The sequence below is a fragment of the Uloborus diversus genome, chromosome 6, assembly GCF_026930045.1.
Source record: "Uloborus diversus isolate 005 chromosome 6, Udiv.v.3.1, whole genome shotgun sequence".
Lineage (NCBI taxonomy): Eukaryota > Metazoa > Arthropoda > Arachnida > Araneae > Uloboridae > Uloborus > Uloborus diversus.
Genome location: NC_072736.1, coordinates 57,205,849 through 57,224,573, shown reverse-complemented (window position 1 = coordinate 57,224,573; position 18,725 = coordinate 57,205,849). Strand labels below are relative to the sequence as shown.

The following is an 18,725-nucleotide window of genomic DNA, read 5'->3' as shown; positions in this document are numbered from 1 at the left end:
AAGAACGTAGCAAATTAAATATGCTTTCTTAAGGCATAACTTACAAGTTAAAATACATCTGCAGCATTATTAAAAAATTCATTTGCATTTAAATATCGGACATATATATTGTGATATATATCGGCGAACTCTCATAGTAGCACATTAAAGCTAATCAAATAAAGTACATTCATTATATGTACAGTTTAACCCTCTTAATATGAAATCACGGCAAAAACGAACATTTTGTTTGTTAAGTTTGGTTCGCTATCTAATTACAATGAAAATTTCACGCATAATGCGTAATTGCAAGTCTCGGCTAAGACGAACAAAAATTCCTGACCTCTTACTAAAAACGTTTGTGGTTGAATACTGTAGTATCCTTTTCTAGAAATTATTCATCACTTCGTTTGGTAGTAAAAGTCCCATCGTGTATCAAGAAGAAAATATAGATTATTTTGCATAGAAAATACAGTCCGTACATTTGTTGACCCGCGGATATTGCAATTTATACGGAGATAAAATTGTTCGTCTTCCATTGCGAATTACAACCTATTCCGTGATTTTCGATATCATCTTCCTTTTTCAATATTTTCCAAATATATTCATAAATAAATATCTCGTTTCTTATAATGGAATGTGCTAAATGTACAATTCGTGCAGCAATATTTTTTAAATGTAGAGCAGCATTTCTTCGTTTTTTTTTTTTTTTTCCACAGAATCACTCATTTACAGTAGTTACGAATAACTGCTAATACAAACGAATTCATAGCTTTTTGATACTTCATATTAACCGAGTTCAACTGTGTATACAAAAAAAAAGTTTGCTATGCAATTTTTTTCTGAGAAAAATAATAAAGCCTCAGACTTTATTTTTCACCTTGCTTGCAAAAAATAATTTTAAAAATTGGAAAATATACTAAATAGAATAAATAAAAATTAATAAACATTCCTCTTAACTATTCATCAAAAAAAAAAAAAAAAAAAAATCCTATACACAGATATTTTATTCTGCTAAAAAAACAAAGCCCTCACTTTGTGAAATTTAAATACAACCTTTTTTGTCCTTTGTTTGAAGAGTATACAACTGTAACTGACACCATTTAATTACTCTTTTAAGTCCACAAGGATATTCTATAAAATGCCCAATAACTTCAAATGACAAAGCAAGAAAAATCTCGAATAATTTATGAAGTAATTTCATTTCAGATCCTTAACTTTGTTACCAAGACTTTTTAGGCCATTGAAAAAAGCTCTCTCTCACTCCTCCCCGCCCCCCCCCCCCAACCCCGACATTTTTGAAAACAACATTTAAACAATGATCCAACTTTTTCCCAATGGTTTTAAAACTTGGATTTTGAATTTTTAAAACTGATTTTACACATTCAAATTTTTGGCATTATTTGCAACAATATATAAAAGTAACATTAATCACTATAGAAAAAAAATTGCTATTTGGATAGAATGTTATTAGATTTATGTTATTAGATTTATATAATATTCTAAAGAGTTAGCCTATTCAATTGAAGAATTATTTTTAGTTTTACCTTGAATGATTTTTTTCAAATGTAAAAATAACTGTTAAACTTTTTAATGCAAAAAAAAAAAAAAAAGCAAATTCCTGGTTAGAGTTAAATTTGCTTTGTCACAGATAAATTCAAATTACGTATGCACTTAAGATTCAGTTTGGTCGATTGTACTTTAATATTCAGCAACGGAATACTGAAAAAATTTAATATTTGACAAATAGAGACCAAAAATATATTTTTTGAAACAATGAATGAAAACTATAGTATGCAAATTCTTATTAATAGTAGTATTATCACACTGAAAGTAAATTTAATGCAAGAGAAAATACTAGCTGAAGTTGTATTGCTTTTTCAATTTTTCTTAAATCTTATCACACACCTCATTAACCTTAATAAGGACGTGCCCAGAAATTTTGGGGCCCGTCACAAATATTTTTTACTGGCCCTCCTCCATATTGTTTACTCCTATATCCCCTACACATATTTCATCTCTCATTTTAAAAATCTCAGGCAAAATACATGCTCAGGCTAACAGGTGTTTTTCTCTCCCCTCCCCCCTGTGCATGCCCCTGAACCTTACTCTATTACTAAATCTATAAGATACACCGATAGCTCAGTCATTCCATTCGAGGACTGCAGTTTTGTGCTGATGAGCACTCTTCAGCCCGGAATAGGAAGTGACTGAGATGGAGGTGGAAAACCTCTTAAGGAAGCCAAGAGTATCAAACACTTCTTCTATATGAGCTACCAATTTGTTTGGCACTCTTGGCTCCCTTAAGTTGTTTTCCACCTTCAGCGCAGTCTCTTCCTAATCCGGGCTCATTAATGCTAATAAGCACGAAACTGCAGTCCTCGAATGGAATGGGCTGGTGGTGTATTTTATGTATTTCTGCCTTAGCTCTGGCTCTAGGGCAGTAATTTACTGAAAATTACTAAATAATTTAAAAACAAAACAATAACCAGAAAAATAACTCATAATATTAATTGTTCATAAAAATGTTAAAATAACATTTTACTATATTCAGTTGATACTCAGTATACTGCCTATTCGGCAGATAAACCAGATATTTGATTCGGCTAATTATTTCAGAATTCTACCATCAAATAGCAAACAAATGTAAATATCTGACAATTGGTAAACAAACACATCTTTCTCTATGGAATGAAGGAAAGTTACAGCAGTTGAAAACCATTGCCAAACTACTATTATCAAATTCAAAGTAATTTTTCTGTAATAGAAAAGCCTCAAATGTTAAATTAAAATTTTATTTTTGCTTTTTAATTTTGCTTAAATTTTACGGCACATTACATCAATCCTACTATCAAACTCATTTAAATATGAAACAGTAATCAGAAAAAAAAAACTTCATAATATTAAGTGTTTAAAAATATATGATTTCAAAAATTAATCAAGTAGGTGATTAATAATATATTACAACGAAACACTTGGATATTAACTTTTCAATATTTTAATTCAAAGATTAATAATAGCAAATTTTTAGGCATTCTACAAGATTGTCAAACAGATATCCAGAAAGAGACTATTTGGAAACAAATAATAAATCAAAAATGAAAATACTTAGTACCTCTTAAAGTTTGCAAATGCATCATTGATGAGTTTTTCGCAATGCCATCAACTGTCCACAAATTTTTAGGATCTTACAACGTATGTCTATTAGGTGAAAAGAAAAACACTAGTAAGTCACATAAGGATTAAAAATATATTTTAATTATTTATATCATAAGCATATTTTTCATAATTTTAAAATGCTTCATCTGTTTGTTATACAAATACATAATAAAAATTAGATAGCAAAACCGATTTTTAATATTTCCTTTTTTTTTTTAAATTACCTTTTTAGCTGTTCATTCACAGCTCTCATGGTATTGCTCGGAGTCAGAATGAGATTTTGAAAATTATAGGACATTAATTATAAGTATTTAGTTTTTTACACTTACTTTCTCATAAATTACAGGGGAATGGGGGCCCATCAAACCAAACTGACAAGGGGCCCCCCTTTAACTCTTGGCGGCCCTGCCTGCAGACAAGCCGAATATTCTGTTTGGCCAATTACTTAAAAACAACAGAGCCTCGTAATTTGAACATGCTTAAAAGCAATTACTGCTAAAATGAAATACATTTGACGTAATTGCTCTTCTGTTTGCTGTTGATTGTTATTTGGATCAGTGATGTTCCTACCAATTTTTTGAGGTCGTACTCCCAGTAATCCATTACACACAAAATGAGTAAGCGATTACATAAATAATATGTCATAATATGAAAATTTTTGAAGCTTGAGATTGGAAAGTATTTATAAAATGGACGAAGTTATTTATAAAACGAACGAACTCTTTTATGCGAGTTTTTTAATGTGGTCCCTATCCACCACAAAAAGAAGTTAGGATGTATTTATCAATTTATACTCATCTTAAAAGGGTAAATATTTTTCAGTGTTATTAACTTATAACTGCGTTGGTTTTTGCAATGGGAACGACAAAAGAAATTAGAGTTAGTGGAAATGTTTTGACAAAATATAAATGCCTCCCCCCCCCCCCCATTGTTGGCCAAAAAAATATGAATTTATATTTTACGTCAATAATTGTATTTACCAGTGTTTCTGCTTACAGTTGCATTAATTCTAAATTTTTTTCATTTCAAATTAAATTTAGAATTTAATTTGCAATTGCAGGTGAAACGCATTGAGGCATTTAGAAAGAAATACCTTCCCCATAATTTGCCTTATGGAAAGATATTCATTAACTTTGGATGTTTTAGCATTTCGCTAAAGCTTTTTTTTTTTTCACATTTTAGCTTTTTTGCTAAAAAAGTTTTGAACTCGGCTTAAACCCTAGTTCTTACTTAATTTATTCGAAAATTTTCTCTGCGAAAATATTGGGAAAGCTAAACAATATTATTCAATTAAGCTGGGAACTTGAACACTTGCTCGTCTAAGTGGAAGTATTTGGTTCCGGGAGCATTTTTTAAATTCGTATAAGTGGGGGTTTTCGTTTATCCGTTACCTAATAAATTATTTCTTAAATCTTACGACACATTACATTAATCTTACTCTTACTTACTCATTTATACATAAAACAGAAAACGTAAAAAAATAAGACATCATGATATTAAGTGGTCATAAATATGAAAAGTCAGCTTATTACTGATTTTTCATACTTCAAATATCTAAAAGTTGATTTACAATATAATAAATACTGCTAAAAAGCAATCTAATTTAATTAATCACAGTTATCAAAGTTTAATAATAGTCATGGTGCAGAAACATTTGGTTTCCTGCAAGATTTATTTACATAACATTACCATGATTGTAGGCTGTAAAATCATACATCTGAAGCAGTAGATTTTCAAATAAATAAAGGAATTTAAATTTGTGCAGAATTGCAGATAAACTAACCAAATTCGACACATATCATACTACATGCAATATGGAAGACAATTTTCAACCGTATACGATTGTGATTCTCGGCCAAATACTCAGTATTTCGCAAAATATGGTACAATTTCTAAAAGATAGTTGTTTTTTGCAACTTTAACAGTATTTTCCCTGGAAGGGATAATAAACTCAGGGAAATAGAGAGGGAAGAGTCAAAGTTTCAAATTTACTACTGTAAATGCATTCAACATTGAACATTGCTTACGTATATGTATAATCTAAAGTAAGAAAAGAATAGGTGCAGTGGCACTCATTTATATGTTATAAGTGCGTTTTAGCTCTTAAAATAAGTGCTAGTAGAGATAACATTAAGTACACAACAAATAACTAACTAAAAATCTAATAAATGAAAAATGTATTTACCTTTCCAATACAGGCCGCCATGCTTGCTATCATCACCCTCGCTTTTCCATTTCCGGATCCGCATAAGATGGCGTTGCGCGCGCTGAATTCCTATTGGCTGTCAGTCGATCCGATTGGCTCAACTTTACGGTGAAATAACCACTTTCGCAAAATACGGTGAAAATACTGTTTTTCTTTCGATTAATGGTTTGAAAATCATCTTTTTTATGGTTATTTGACTGTTGAGACTGAATACGGTAAAATGACAATAAAATACTGTTATTTAACCATTTTTTCAGTGAAATTTTTAACAGTGATGGGCGAGCCATTTAACATAGCAAATTCGAGAGAAATTCATCATCTATTATTTGTAAATATGCAGGCGAAATAAATGACCTTTTAATTTTCTACTACGAGAAAAAACCGTGCAGGTACCACTAGTAGCTAAATAAGAGAATATTAATTAGATTACTAGAAAATTGATGTTGGTATACGCAAAGTCGACTTGCTTAGTTCTGAACGGAACTTCTTGTTCTTACTCTGACAATACAGCGATTACCATTAATTATTTTTTCTTTTTTTGCTTTTATCACTTTTTTTTTTCTTTTTACGATGTCATAAAAAATTCTTAAACCTGTGAAGTATTATGGCGCAAACAACATATTCATATGACAATTCCTTTTCTGTGATTTTTTTAAGTGCGAAGGATTTTTCAGACACCCTGTATTATATCAGTGGCGACGCTAGAGGAGGGGGCGGTTCGCTCCGGGTGTCCATGGGGGGGGGGGAGAGACACCCAAAGTGAAATATCAGGTTTTTGAAAAATACGAAACCAAAATGAATTTTTAAGACTACGAATTTGAAAATTTTCCCGGAGGGGGGGGGGGAGTCATCGAAAATTACCACCCCGGGTGTCACCTATGCTAAGCACACCACTGATTGTATTACTCAAATACATTTTAACTATAAGTACTTGATAGAAGCTATACAATCTTGTTGTATGTGCTTTTTTCTAGAATAATAAGTGAAAAGTAACGTGAAAATGTAAATGAGAAAACGTTGGCTTTATCTCAAACATTTTGTGGGGTGCTCGAGCATCCACACTTATTTGTTAATCAGACCGATATTGCTTAATCTGGCCTAATGTCCAACAGCTGTCACCGTGAAAATCTTGTAAGTGGCGCCAATACAGATGGTTCTTCTTTCATGAGTCTTGCAGGGAAAAGAAAAAAATTACGCTCGTGTGATTTGTTCATTTCAAAGTATCTTTGCTTCCAATTCGGTAAACTGGCGTCTCTGCAAGCTAATAGGTTCACTCTTAACGGTAGTAAACCGAATGCTCCCCTTTCCATCTCACCGGTGATCTAACAGTAGTTGAGTCCGAAAAACGTGTACGCAACTTTCATTGCTTTTTTATGTCTAAAGGGGTTAATAATATTTTTACTCTATGTTTACTCTATGTTTTTGCCAATGACTTGTTGCTTATGGAGAAGAAAGCTTTAAAAAACAGTGCTTTTTTAAAACTAATGCGTGAGTCTCGAAAACTTGTAAGGGAAAGGGGAGGGGGCGCAAGTAAATATATATATATATATATATATATATATATATATTTGTTTGTTTACTTTTCAAAAATCAATTTCCCACATTACGTTCGAAGACTAATCCAGTGATTAGTAACAAATATTAGAAAGCTTTTTTTAACTGAACTAAAAGTTTTACGAAAATCTCTGAAACCTTTTTTCAATTCCATGTTTCCTAAAAATTCAGAAACTTTTCCGAATTCCCCAAAGTAAAAAGGGAATTTTTCGTTGAAGCATGCGCAAAACAACAGGCAGGGAAGAAAAATTGAAACCTAAGCAATTTCTTCAGTTACTTCAAAATAAAGATGTTTTTCGAACATCCGCATTATTCGCATTCTTACCCGTCAGCATGTGAGGTAAAAGTTAAGGTGAACATGGGGTTCATTTTGTTTTTGTAGCCTACAATTGACATGATTCAGAAAAAATAATACAATTAAGTGAAATATAAAATTTAGAATTCTGGGATTAGAATAATATCAGTTTAAAAGCTTATAGCAACAATTTTAACTATGAATTTCAATTTTCAAAAAATCCGGAAAAGGTTTGCTTACTAGAGTGCATAATATTATGGAGTACCAAAAACAACAAAAAGATTCTAAAGCTGGGTTTCGACCCCAGGACCTCCAGAGTCCGAGCCAAGGTCCACAAGGAGAGCGGGGGAGAGATCATTTAAAAAGAGATCTCAATGCTCATTTTTTTCTCTCTTACAGGAGATCCTGCGGCAGCCCTCCGGGACACCCTCTCCCGCCTCGTTCACCGGAGCCAGGAGCGGGGCTCCTTCGGCGACCTCAAGGAGGACGCCCCCACCCCCGTGTCCTCCTCCTCCTCCGACCTCCCGCTCTCGGAGGCGCAGTCGAGGGGCGGCCTCCCCTCCCTCGACCCCTCAGACGATCCGAACGGCGACGCCTCCGCCCCGGACAAGCCCCGCAAGATCCGCCGGAGCCGGACCACCTTCACCACGTACCAGCTGCACCAGCTGGAGCGGGCCTTCGAGAAGACGCAGTACCCGGATGTGTTCACGAGGGAAGAGCTCGCCATGCGGCTCGATCTCAGCGAGGCAAGAGTACAGGTGGGTGGGGAGAGTCATTTTGTCACACCATTTTTTGTACCTCAGGGCCAGATTGACGTAAATCCAAAAATGGAAATTCCCAAGTCATTACTAAATTGCATTTAGGATCCTTTTTCACATTGAGACTTAAAATCGTAATTTTTAAAAAATAATAATAACAATAATAAAAACTTATTTGAATTCTAAAATTTTGAATTCAAATTATGTTTTTCGCAATCACGAGTTTCAGCAGGACCCTACTCAATGGAGTTATTGTTTCTAGAAACGGCTTTTGTCCCCTCATGCCAGTCCCTCCTTTTGAGCGGTTACGTGTGTATAGTTGTGTGTGTGTGTGGAGGCGCGTGTGTGTGTGTATAGTCGTACGTGCGTCCATGTGTAGGCTAGGCTTGTGTGCGTGCGTAGACCTGCGTGTATTCACAAAGGCGTGAGTGTATTTGTGTAAAGGCGGGTGTGTGTGTGTGTCAGTGTGTAAAGGCGCGCGTGTGTGTAGGACATGCACACTTTTCCTATGTGAAAGTCAAAAACAATGCAACATGAAGTAAATAGTAGAAAAAAAATAGTTTTCACACTTCTATAAAAACATTTTCAAAAAAGATTGTCTCGAAAAATCGCGATTTTTTTTTTTTTTTCAAGATTCGTGTAGGTGAAACACTTTTGAAGAAACAATTTTGTTGCTGCTGTTTTTTAATAGCAAATGGTCTAAGCTTTTCATACCAGCATGCATTCTTTTTTTTTAAAAAAAATGGTTAGTATTAAAAGTATACTGAATTATACCCCAGTTTAGTGGGGTAATTCAGGGTCACCGGAGTAATTCTTGGTCAGTAGATTTTCTAATATTTTTTTTCTTATTTATTTCTATGTGAATAATATCAATATTAACTTCAACTTATCCTTTTCTGCTCCAAAATTTCTCTCAAAAAGAAATTTTAATGCTCCAAGTACAACATTGGAAGATACATCATCTTCAATTGCTGCTGAAGTATGCCCTTTTGGCTAGCAAATCAGTTCCAGCTCTGAAGATGAACTATTTCATCATGCAATAATGACACATTAAGTACCAAAATAAGAAAGAAATTAATATGAATCCCTAGAGTACCAAATAAGGAGATACATTCAATAGTTATAACAAATCTTGTATCTTGGAACTGAAAGAGAAAAAGAAGCAGAAAAGAAATCATATGCAAAGCACAGATGTAGTCATCGAGAAAACCTTGATTGCAAAAAAATACCTCAACAAGCTGAAATGAACAGTTCCTAAATGCAAAATGAGCTTATTTTTGAATTGTTTATGGCAACGAGACAAAGCGGGAAGAATCTGCAATAACTCAGTTGCAAAAATATTCATTCTTTAAAACGTTAAATGATGGTGCTACAACCGAATTCATTCTGTACATGAACATCAGATAAACTTTGTATTAAATGATGATAGCGACATATTCTACAATGGAAAAGTAACTTAAAATTTGGACGAGGAAAAAGCAGAAATGAATTTTCTGGAACAAGGTGTCGGAAATTTTATTTGTCCAAGTGAGACATTTTTAGAAGTATTTTGAAATGAATGTATTTTTTCAGTCTAGTTAATTGAAATTGTAAACAAAAATCTTGCAGTTCTCAGAAACATGCTTGTTGAAGGTAGCATACAAATATTAAAGACATTTCTTCACGGAATCCTGGGCTTAGAGCAAAGAGCAATAACTGATTGTAGTCGACTAGTAAGAGTAATATCAAATTATTTCAATTATAATGTGTTATTTCTTTAATATAAAATTTTTTGTCATTAAAAAATCTCTGTGGGCTAAGAAGCAATAATTTAGAATGATTAATTACTTTTGACAAGGATTACTTCAAAAAAAAAAGGGGGGGTGACCCATATTTACCACATGCGTGTAATTGCCCCGATCCGGGGAAATTCTTGGTCACTCATTTAATTTAAATGAAATTAATAATAAGGAAATTTTAGGTAAAGGAATTATTTGAATAATTTCTAAATTATTTAAACTTACTCCATGCCAAATTAAATCATTTTATCTTTTATACTTAAGAAAATATTAAGATGTTATGTTTTTTTGACCCATATATCCCCCGTCTGACCCTATATGTAAGCGCAAAGTCATAAAATGTGAGTGGGGAAAGATTTTTTTTTCATTTTTTTGCAAAAAAGGCGAATTTGTCCCTGAGATTTTTTCTTCCGGTTAAAATTTCTACGAACATTAGTCGTTGGTCCTCGTCCTTCATCGTCTTGATGAGCACACAATTCTCTATCATGCCTTTTTTTAAAAAATTAGGTTAAATGTATTAGCATGAGCAACAGCAATATGAAATAAATTACCTAACTTTGAAGATAATGTACCCTCTTCAATCATTCTCTTGATTAGGTTTTTTAAGTCTCTTAATATTTCTTTAAACAATTCCATTTTTCAAGTAATATCTCTTAATATTCCTGACAATTTGAATGATCCCGCATGGGAATAATTGCTTTCAATAAAAATTGCTACTCTGGCATTAGACAAATCCCGTAAAAGTCTTTTGTCGGATATTTTTTCCTCCATAAACTTTTGCATTGGAAAGTTAGCTCCTTGTAATCCCGAAGCACGTGTTTTCACTTCACTGTAAATTTGTGCAATTTATTGTTGTAATATTTTTTTTTGCTGACGCAATGGGTTTTTAAAATTACTTGGTTGTCTTTAAAAAGACTACATTTGGCAGTTAATCGTAAAAAATTAAAAATACTAACTGGCATATAATTTAGAAATCAAAATAACGTTTCACAACCATTGTCAACTCAGCAAAGCAAAACTTGTAAGAAGCAATAACATATAAGATAAATTTTAGTGCTGCTATCCTCATATATATGATAGCCAATGATCGAGTAACGATCCAGATGTTATTAACAATGAAACTCGCGCCACGACAACATAATTTGATAATATGTTTTGGTAATGTTTGACATGCAGGAAAGCTTTATTGTGACAAGGCTGAACTTGATACGGTAACTTAACAGCTTTACTGGTAACTCTGTCATTTCAGGGGAATGAAGAAACGAAAACAATTAACGCTATTTACTGGAGTTTAGGGTTAAAGCACAGGGTTAAAATTTCAACTATCAAAATATCACCAAGCAGGCAATTGCGTCATTCGAATGTACAGTGCTATCCAAATTATTAGACTAAGACTGTTTTAAAAGCAAATTCTTTATTGATCACATAACTATAGACACATTAACGAACAGTGAAATAATTATCTAATATTTAGTATGCATTCCCTTGTTTTTGATGATCATTTTAAGTCTTTTGGCATACTTTTCACAAGGTTTACACCATTTCTTAACTTTTTAAAAAAGGAGGTAAAAAATTGTTTATATTCACTATTATACATACTCACATACACATACCTAAAACTAACTTTAAATATAACAGAACGCACTGATAAAAAGAACTAGTGAACTGTTTAAGCTGTTTGAGGTTATGTTCCTGGTAGGTAGATAAACAAAGAACACAAACAAAGCAGACCGGTGCTGCCACCTAAAAACATTAAATTATGCTAAAATAACGTAATAATCAGTGTACAGTATGTACTGTACTTTAACATTAAAATAAATAGTATTTTAGTACAAATAGCGTACAAAAACCAAAAAAAAATCTCTTTAGTCTAATAATTTGGCCAGCACTGTAGAAGAGTAGAAACATACCTTGACTTGCGACTTTCTAGTTCTGAAAGATAAGAGGAGTAAAGCACGTCATTCCAAATTTATAGTGCTGAAATTATTTTTAATCAAACTGCATTGACAAATGTTCTAATAGGTAATATAGTATTAATAAACCACTTTTAGTTACTGCTATATGATTTTTATATATTAAGATGTTAGATACTTTTCTAAGTAAAGGCCACAACAATCAAATTATGAAACTTGAGTTTCCTTGAGCTACTTCCAAACATTGTTTATTAGTGATCAACTTTATCCGTGTTTACATTTAGGTACAGGGTCACAAAGAGCCAAGGCGAGCTCCTTGTCATTTATGTCGTAGAGCCCCTCCCGCCCCTTAAAAAAAGAAGAAAAGATAAAAAGAAAAAGGGGAAAAGGAGAAAAAGGGGAGGGGGAGAAAAGGGGAAAGGAAAACAGGAGAGGGAAGAAAAAAGGAATCAAAACGGCTTCTTAGAAAACAATTAACTCTACTTTAAGTACCACAACAGTAAATACCAAAACAAAACAAAAAAAAAAAAAAAATGTTACTTACTTTCCTCTTATTCGGTGTGTTTTTCGCCCTTTTTCGTTCTTCCTTTCTTTTTTACTCTTTTCTCTCCTTCCTTTCTTTCTTTTTTTTCGTCAGTGCCAGTGTCGCCCCCCCCCCCAAGGCCTGGGCCCCTAGTTTCCGACTAGGCTGACATGGCTTCTCGTCAGTCTTGTTTAGGTATAATGAAACGAATTTTGAGGGTGAGAACTTAAATTTCAAGACTTCAAAATTTTGGACCACCCTCACATACATACACGCACACACACATACATATACATGTGAGTGTGTGTGTTTGTAAAATTAATATTCGCGTATTGCACTTCTCTTTCATCTGACAAACGGAAGATTACACTTTAACCAGAATATTGCCTTTGTTTTTTATCTATTTTGTTACTTGGATTATTATTATTCCTAATTATTATTTGAAAGAAACGCTCCTTAATTAGCGATAATTAAGTTTTCGCCGTAAAGCTTAGTTGAATGATTGATTCATTAATTCTCCGAAATAAATAAACATAAAAATAACTGGATGTAAAACTATCGAAAAGAATCTCAAAGATCGAGACTGACAAAAAAGAAGAATCTCCCTAATTAGATGTGTTCGAGTCAACAAACTGGCGTCCAAATCACTCTTCGCTTTAAGAATAACAGATTAAATGATCGTTCGCAATTAGAACAAAGCGTCTTCCTCTTAAAATCAATTGTAAACATCGCAAAAAACAGGGAGAGAGGAACTCGGGCCGTTGTCACGCACGCTCTCCTACGGGAGAAAAAAGAACCCCAAGAAGAAAAGAAGCGAGTGAGGAGCAAATGAAACAACGCAATTGCTACAGAGTGAACCGAATTAGCCCATCCTATTATCTTTCGGGCAAAGGAGAAGTCCCTAAATTCCTTGTCAACATTAACATGGAAAGGGGGCCGGCTGCTTCATACCCCCCGAGCTTCCGGTCTCGAGTCTCCTCCCCATCGCGTCCGTGATTGGTTAGGCGGGGATGCTGGCAGGGTGGAAGAAGATCAAGAAGAGCATCATGGCGCTGGAAGATGGGGATATTTCCAGCATCTGATTGAGTTTTCCGGCTCAGAGTAATTTGCTTTGTTTCCGCGACTTTTTTGGTCTCTTTTGATGCGACTTAATCCGCGACTTCCTTCTCTGTTAGAGATGGTTGGAAAGCTGGTTGCACTGGAGTAAATCATACGATCCCGACTCAAAAACTTTCTTCCTTTTTTTGACATTGGAGATTACGAAACCCCCGTTAATGAAAAAAAAAAAAGAAAGACACTGCCATACAACCGAATTTTACACTCAAACTAGCTGCGTCGCCCGGCTTTGCACGGTCTACCTCGAATATACACGTTTTGAAAGGTGACGCGTGTTCAACAATCAGGTTTGAACGAAAAAAAAAATCTGTGAAATTTTGCGACAAATTACATGAAAATAATCAAAAAGGAAAAATTTTAAATCCCCAAATTACAGGAAAAACCTCAAAACAAAAGCCGGAATTTTATTTGCTCATATTCGAGAAAGTAAGGGGAACAGAGCTTTCTTCTCAATGATTTTCTTCACACAACAAATTTCAATAAAAGCATTGTTACGGAGAGTTGAGATGAAGCACAGAATGATAATTTGAGTGGAGAGCCTTCGAAAAATAGGGATTTTATGTCGATTTCTAATGATCATAATTAATAGTTTTTAATTGATATCTAATTAAGTTTGCTTAGTTAAAGATTAACTTCGTGTTAATACGATGCAATGTAACGCATACTGAACAAGTAAAGAAGAAAAAGAGTTCAAAAAAGAAAACAAACGAAAAGGGGGAAAAAGCGCGCACACACACACACACACACACGCAAAGAAAAAAAGGAAAGAAAGAAAGAAGAAAACTTTTGTGCTTAGAAATTACCACAACAAAAAATTAAAACTCTTGTAGTTTTGAAAAATTCAGTAACTTCTCCATACGTTTAAAAAAAGAAAAAGAAAAGAACGAGAAGAAATTAGTTTATTTATCGACAGATATTATTTTAAAGAGTTATAACCTCTCATAAAGAAGAGTTAGTTCGAAAACGTTTGAAAACGCAACGAAGAATATATTTTACTTCAGTGATTAAGGATCACTTAAGTGAGATAAGGAAGTTTCCAATTATTTTCAAATTAGTAAAGATCGTACATAGGAAGAAGATTTCTTTGGTTCAGCGTTTCTTAATTTCTTTGATCGTTGGAACACTTTTAAATGCTCACTTTTTCGTGGAACCCTTAGTTTTTTGTCAATAGTTTGCAGTGGCGTAGCCAAGGTTCTGTTTGAGAGGGGCCCAGGTTCTTATCTCAAAAAGACTATCGCATCAACTATTTGTCAGTATTTTGAATAATTATTGCTAACTGCAAATTTTCATTTATTATTAGAAAAAACCAAAACACTCCTATTTGCATAAGTGACTGGTGTCCCAAAAAAGTGGGAGTTCAAAAGAGGTGCGGGGGGGGGAGACACACCCTTAAAGCTAATTGTTTTTCTTCAAAAATTGAGCAATTGAATTTTTACGTAATTATTAATGAATTGACCTTCTTCCAAAAATTAGAAAAACGGACTCAAAAACCAGAACCAGATGGCCACAGAAGATTCCTTCCTACAAAATCAAAGTTTCATTTTAATTTTTACGAACAATAACATGAAAAAAAGCACAATACAAACACTTATTAAGTCAGTTTTTTCTTTAAACACGTGAATGGATCATCACTATCATTTTTCATTCGACCCTTAGTTTTGAACGCAGAAAAGTGGAGGGGCAAAGTCCCTTTACTGTTGAAAGTGAGAGGGCAATTAACCCTCTTGCCCCCTAGTGAGAGCCGATGTCTATTTGTGATTCTGAGTGTTTTTAAAAGGGATAAATAAACTTCGAATTTATGCATGAGTTACATGATTAAGATATTTTCTTGGTTTGGAAAAGAAATACTGATGTGTTTTACCTATAATAGTGTTAATAATTCACTAAAATTCACAAAGAAAAAGTTTTTAAAACTTAAAAACTAAAATATCTCTTATTTTACTACAATTTTTAAAGTTATTTATAAATCAGAGACTTTGATGTCACTGTATGTTATGTTGACTTAAATTGGTCCTCACTTGTTAAATGTTAAAATTGTGCTATCAACTGCTACCATTGGTACTAGGAGAGTGGCTAGTATTAATAGTAGAGTATTTGAAATTTACGTGAAAATTGTAATTTTAGGCAATATTTGGTAATGATGCAGGAAAAGGACTTTGGGGTGCTCTCCCATAAGTTTTTCAACATTGAAGTCACTTTTAAACTATCTTTGGTGATACTAAGTGGTTAATAGCTTCATCCGGGATCTTTTCGAAATTGAAGTGTGCTTTATGACTGATCTTGGAAAAATTTTGAAATTGGATCTTAAAGGCACAATTTCAAGCGCCAAATAAAATTATTCTTATAGTGACTTACCCTGATGGGAAATAAAGCTCAGATTAGCATACGAAGGTAAAAGTAAATTTATTTTTAATTTTGGGAAAGCGTTTTTATTGATTTTTTAAGTGACAAATTTTAAAGATGTGGAATAAACACATGCAAGTCTCATGGAATCCCTGAGAGAGCTTCGTGGAACTCTGGGGTTCCGCGGAACACAATTTAAGAAACGCTGCTTTAGTTTGAAAAAATCCAGCGATTGGTTTTCCTTGCCGAAGCACTACTACCGCAGAAAAACCCTATTTACAGATTTGAAACGTCTGCTGCCTTGCGACAAGGGGAAAACCAAAAACCTTTTTAGAGCGCCTTGAGACTTTTATGCTTCAGAGCTCATGTTCTTTAGCTGGATTGACTGTAGTATCCTCACATATATTACAGCGAAAATCATTGATCGAGTAACGCTCTGACGTCACCAACAATGAAACTCGTGATAAAATGGATGTACTTATGTCCGTCAATAGCTACCTTAGTACGAAACCCTAGGTTTATTAGCAGCGTCATTTCATTGTTGGACTAAAATTCGGAAATTCATTTTAAAAAGGTAGTATCCCTGAAAACTAATAGATGCGTCCATTTCCGCCTGTGAAACGGATGCCTTTGAATCTCATCGGTGGTCAGACTGTATGAATAGATTCGTATTCTGTATTAAGCCATAACAAAGTACAGTAGACTCCCGATTATCCGGCTCGTGACTATTCGGAATCCGTACTATCCGGGTCTAGTAAAGAATGTTTGAAATCGGTCATTTGTAAAACTGGTCATGGAATTGAAAGGGAAAATAAAGAATACTAAAATGCTTTTCTTTTCCTACCCCATGCCCGTAACCTCTGTGCATTTTGATCCAGGGTCTTAGGAAGGAGAGTAGGGTTTTACCATCTCCCGAAACAATTTGTGGGGGAATGAAATTGGTGACGTAGCAACGGAAGCACACGCGGAGCAGTTTAAGTCGATTTCAATTGGAAATGGCATTGCTTCGGTCCTATTTTTGGACATAAAAACATAATTTGGGAAAAAAATGAAGCCTTCGTGTCTTAATTTACATTTTTTGTTACTAGTGTTTATGTCTCATCCATATTTTATGAGAATAATTTTGAATTCGAATAAAATGGAAGAACAAAACTTGATCATGAGTGACTTCAAACTATAATTATTATAAAACTAAACCAAGTTTGAATTCAAATTAAAATAATTTTATTAGAAGAAAATGGTAATCTATTTGAGTCATTAAATTCGTAAACTGCTACAAAAAATCTTTTCCTGATTTGGAAGCGAAAGTACTGTTATTCATTTACTTTAAAGTTTATCTTCAAAAAATTGTAGAAGAGAGAAAGAATCATTATTAATATTAACAATATAATAAATTAATATTAATTATGAAGGGAAAAACGAATTTATCAATGAATAATCATTGAATTTAATAATGTATAGCAACTATATTAGTTCAAAATAGTAATGTATTTACATTTATAAAATATGTATATTAACATAGAGGGAAAAATAAAAATACTCAGCAACTGATTACCACATGCTACTTCATTTATACGTTTTTCCTGAAAGAAATTACACATCTTATGAACCACTTTTAAAGCAATTACTGTTGTTACAAGCATATATTTTCCAAGTACTGTTACTCGTGCATAATGGAAAAATTTTGTAACTATATTGGTTCAAAATGCAAATAGCTGTGTACATAAATGACTACAATAAATGCAGTAAAATCTTCTTTTTGCAATATATTGAAATAACTACAGATGAATAAGTACGGAATATCAGAGTCTGGTTGTTACATAACGTTTCTCTAATAACCCCGATAAAATATTATCCTATGAAATATTTTTAAGAACAAACCTTTACTTTAAACTGATATTTCCAAGAACTGTTGGCTGTGACTTTTCATATGGATACCAATGATGAACATTCAAAATATGTTTAGCTATGTAATTACTAACGATTTTGATTCAAATAAATGAAATAAGCTATAATAAATACATATATTGAAATATTTGCATTTGTAGAATATATGCGTAACTCTAGATGGAAAAATATGTATTCTCCGAAACTGACACCGCATAAAATTTCATTTGAAGTTTCTTATCGAATGATTTTTTTGTTTGTTTTTTAACAGTTCATTTAAGATAGAAATTTTTCAAGTATTGTTGCTCAAAATTAATTCATGAAATATTTACATTTGCGAAATAAATAAAACAACTAGTGAAAATATTGGTTCTTCGAAACTTAAACCACATTATGTTTCAATATTAACTCCAGTATTAAGAGATATTTTATCCCATAAAACATTTTTGAGAACTCATAATATAATTTCAAACAGATATTTCCGATAACAGCGCGCTCGCGAATTATCGAATAAAAATCAATGACGACAATTCAAAACATTTGCATCTGTAGAATATACGAATAAATGTACAACAATAGAGGAAAAAAATAAGTTTTCTCCGAAATTGACACAACATGACGTTTCATTAATGGTCATTCATAAATCACTATTTCGGAAATTAATTATATTTACTATAAAACAACCTTTCTTCCTTTAAAGAAAAATAAATATTTAAAATAGACATTATTCAAGTACTACTGCTCGTAATTAAATCATAAAAAATTACATTTGTGAAATATATATTACAAGTATAGTGGAAAAGATATAGATTCTCCAAACTGAAATCACATAATAACGCAACATAAAACAAAGAATTAAAGAATGGAATATGAAGCACTGTAGCAATTTTTGAAAAAGAATTTAGATGAATTATGAAAAATTCTCCTGTTCCTTTGAAATTTCATGCCCCGGGGAGTTCGTGCGATAAATAGCGCGAGCCGAAAAATAAAAATTGAAGATGCAAACCAGTATTGAGCAATGGAAACAAGCAAGTCATTGCTTCCAGGATGACGTCAGAGATGGTCAGTTTTCCCCTCCTTTAATCAAGAGCGGCTAAAGTGAATAATCAAAGACATGGTCCCACCCTCCTTTTCCAACCACCCTGATTTTGATCCCCCAATAACAATGCACCATCTCATCCGTGCATTGATGAACTTACTGATGGTGAAGAGTT

General features: G+C 33.1%; 1 protein-coding gene across 1 annotated transcript in view; it reads left to right on the top strand.

The window, feature by feature from the left end:
- LOC129224517 (retinal homeobox protein Rx-B-like) overlaps nucleotides 1–18,725 on the top strand; it is a 76,906-nt gene that overhangs the window by 40,001 nt on the left and 18,180 nt on the right. The window contains exon 3 of the mRNA XM_054858981.1: nucleotides 7,593–7,951. Coding sequence (XP_054714956.1) covers nucleotides 7,593–7,951 — 359 coding nt within the window. The remainder of the gene's footprint in view (nucleotides 1–7,592; nucleotides 7,952–18,725) is intronic.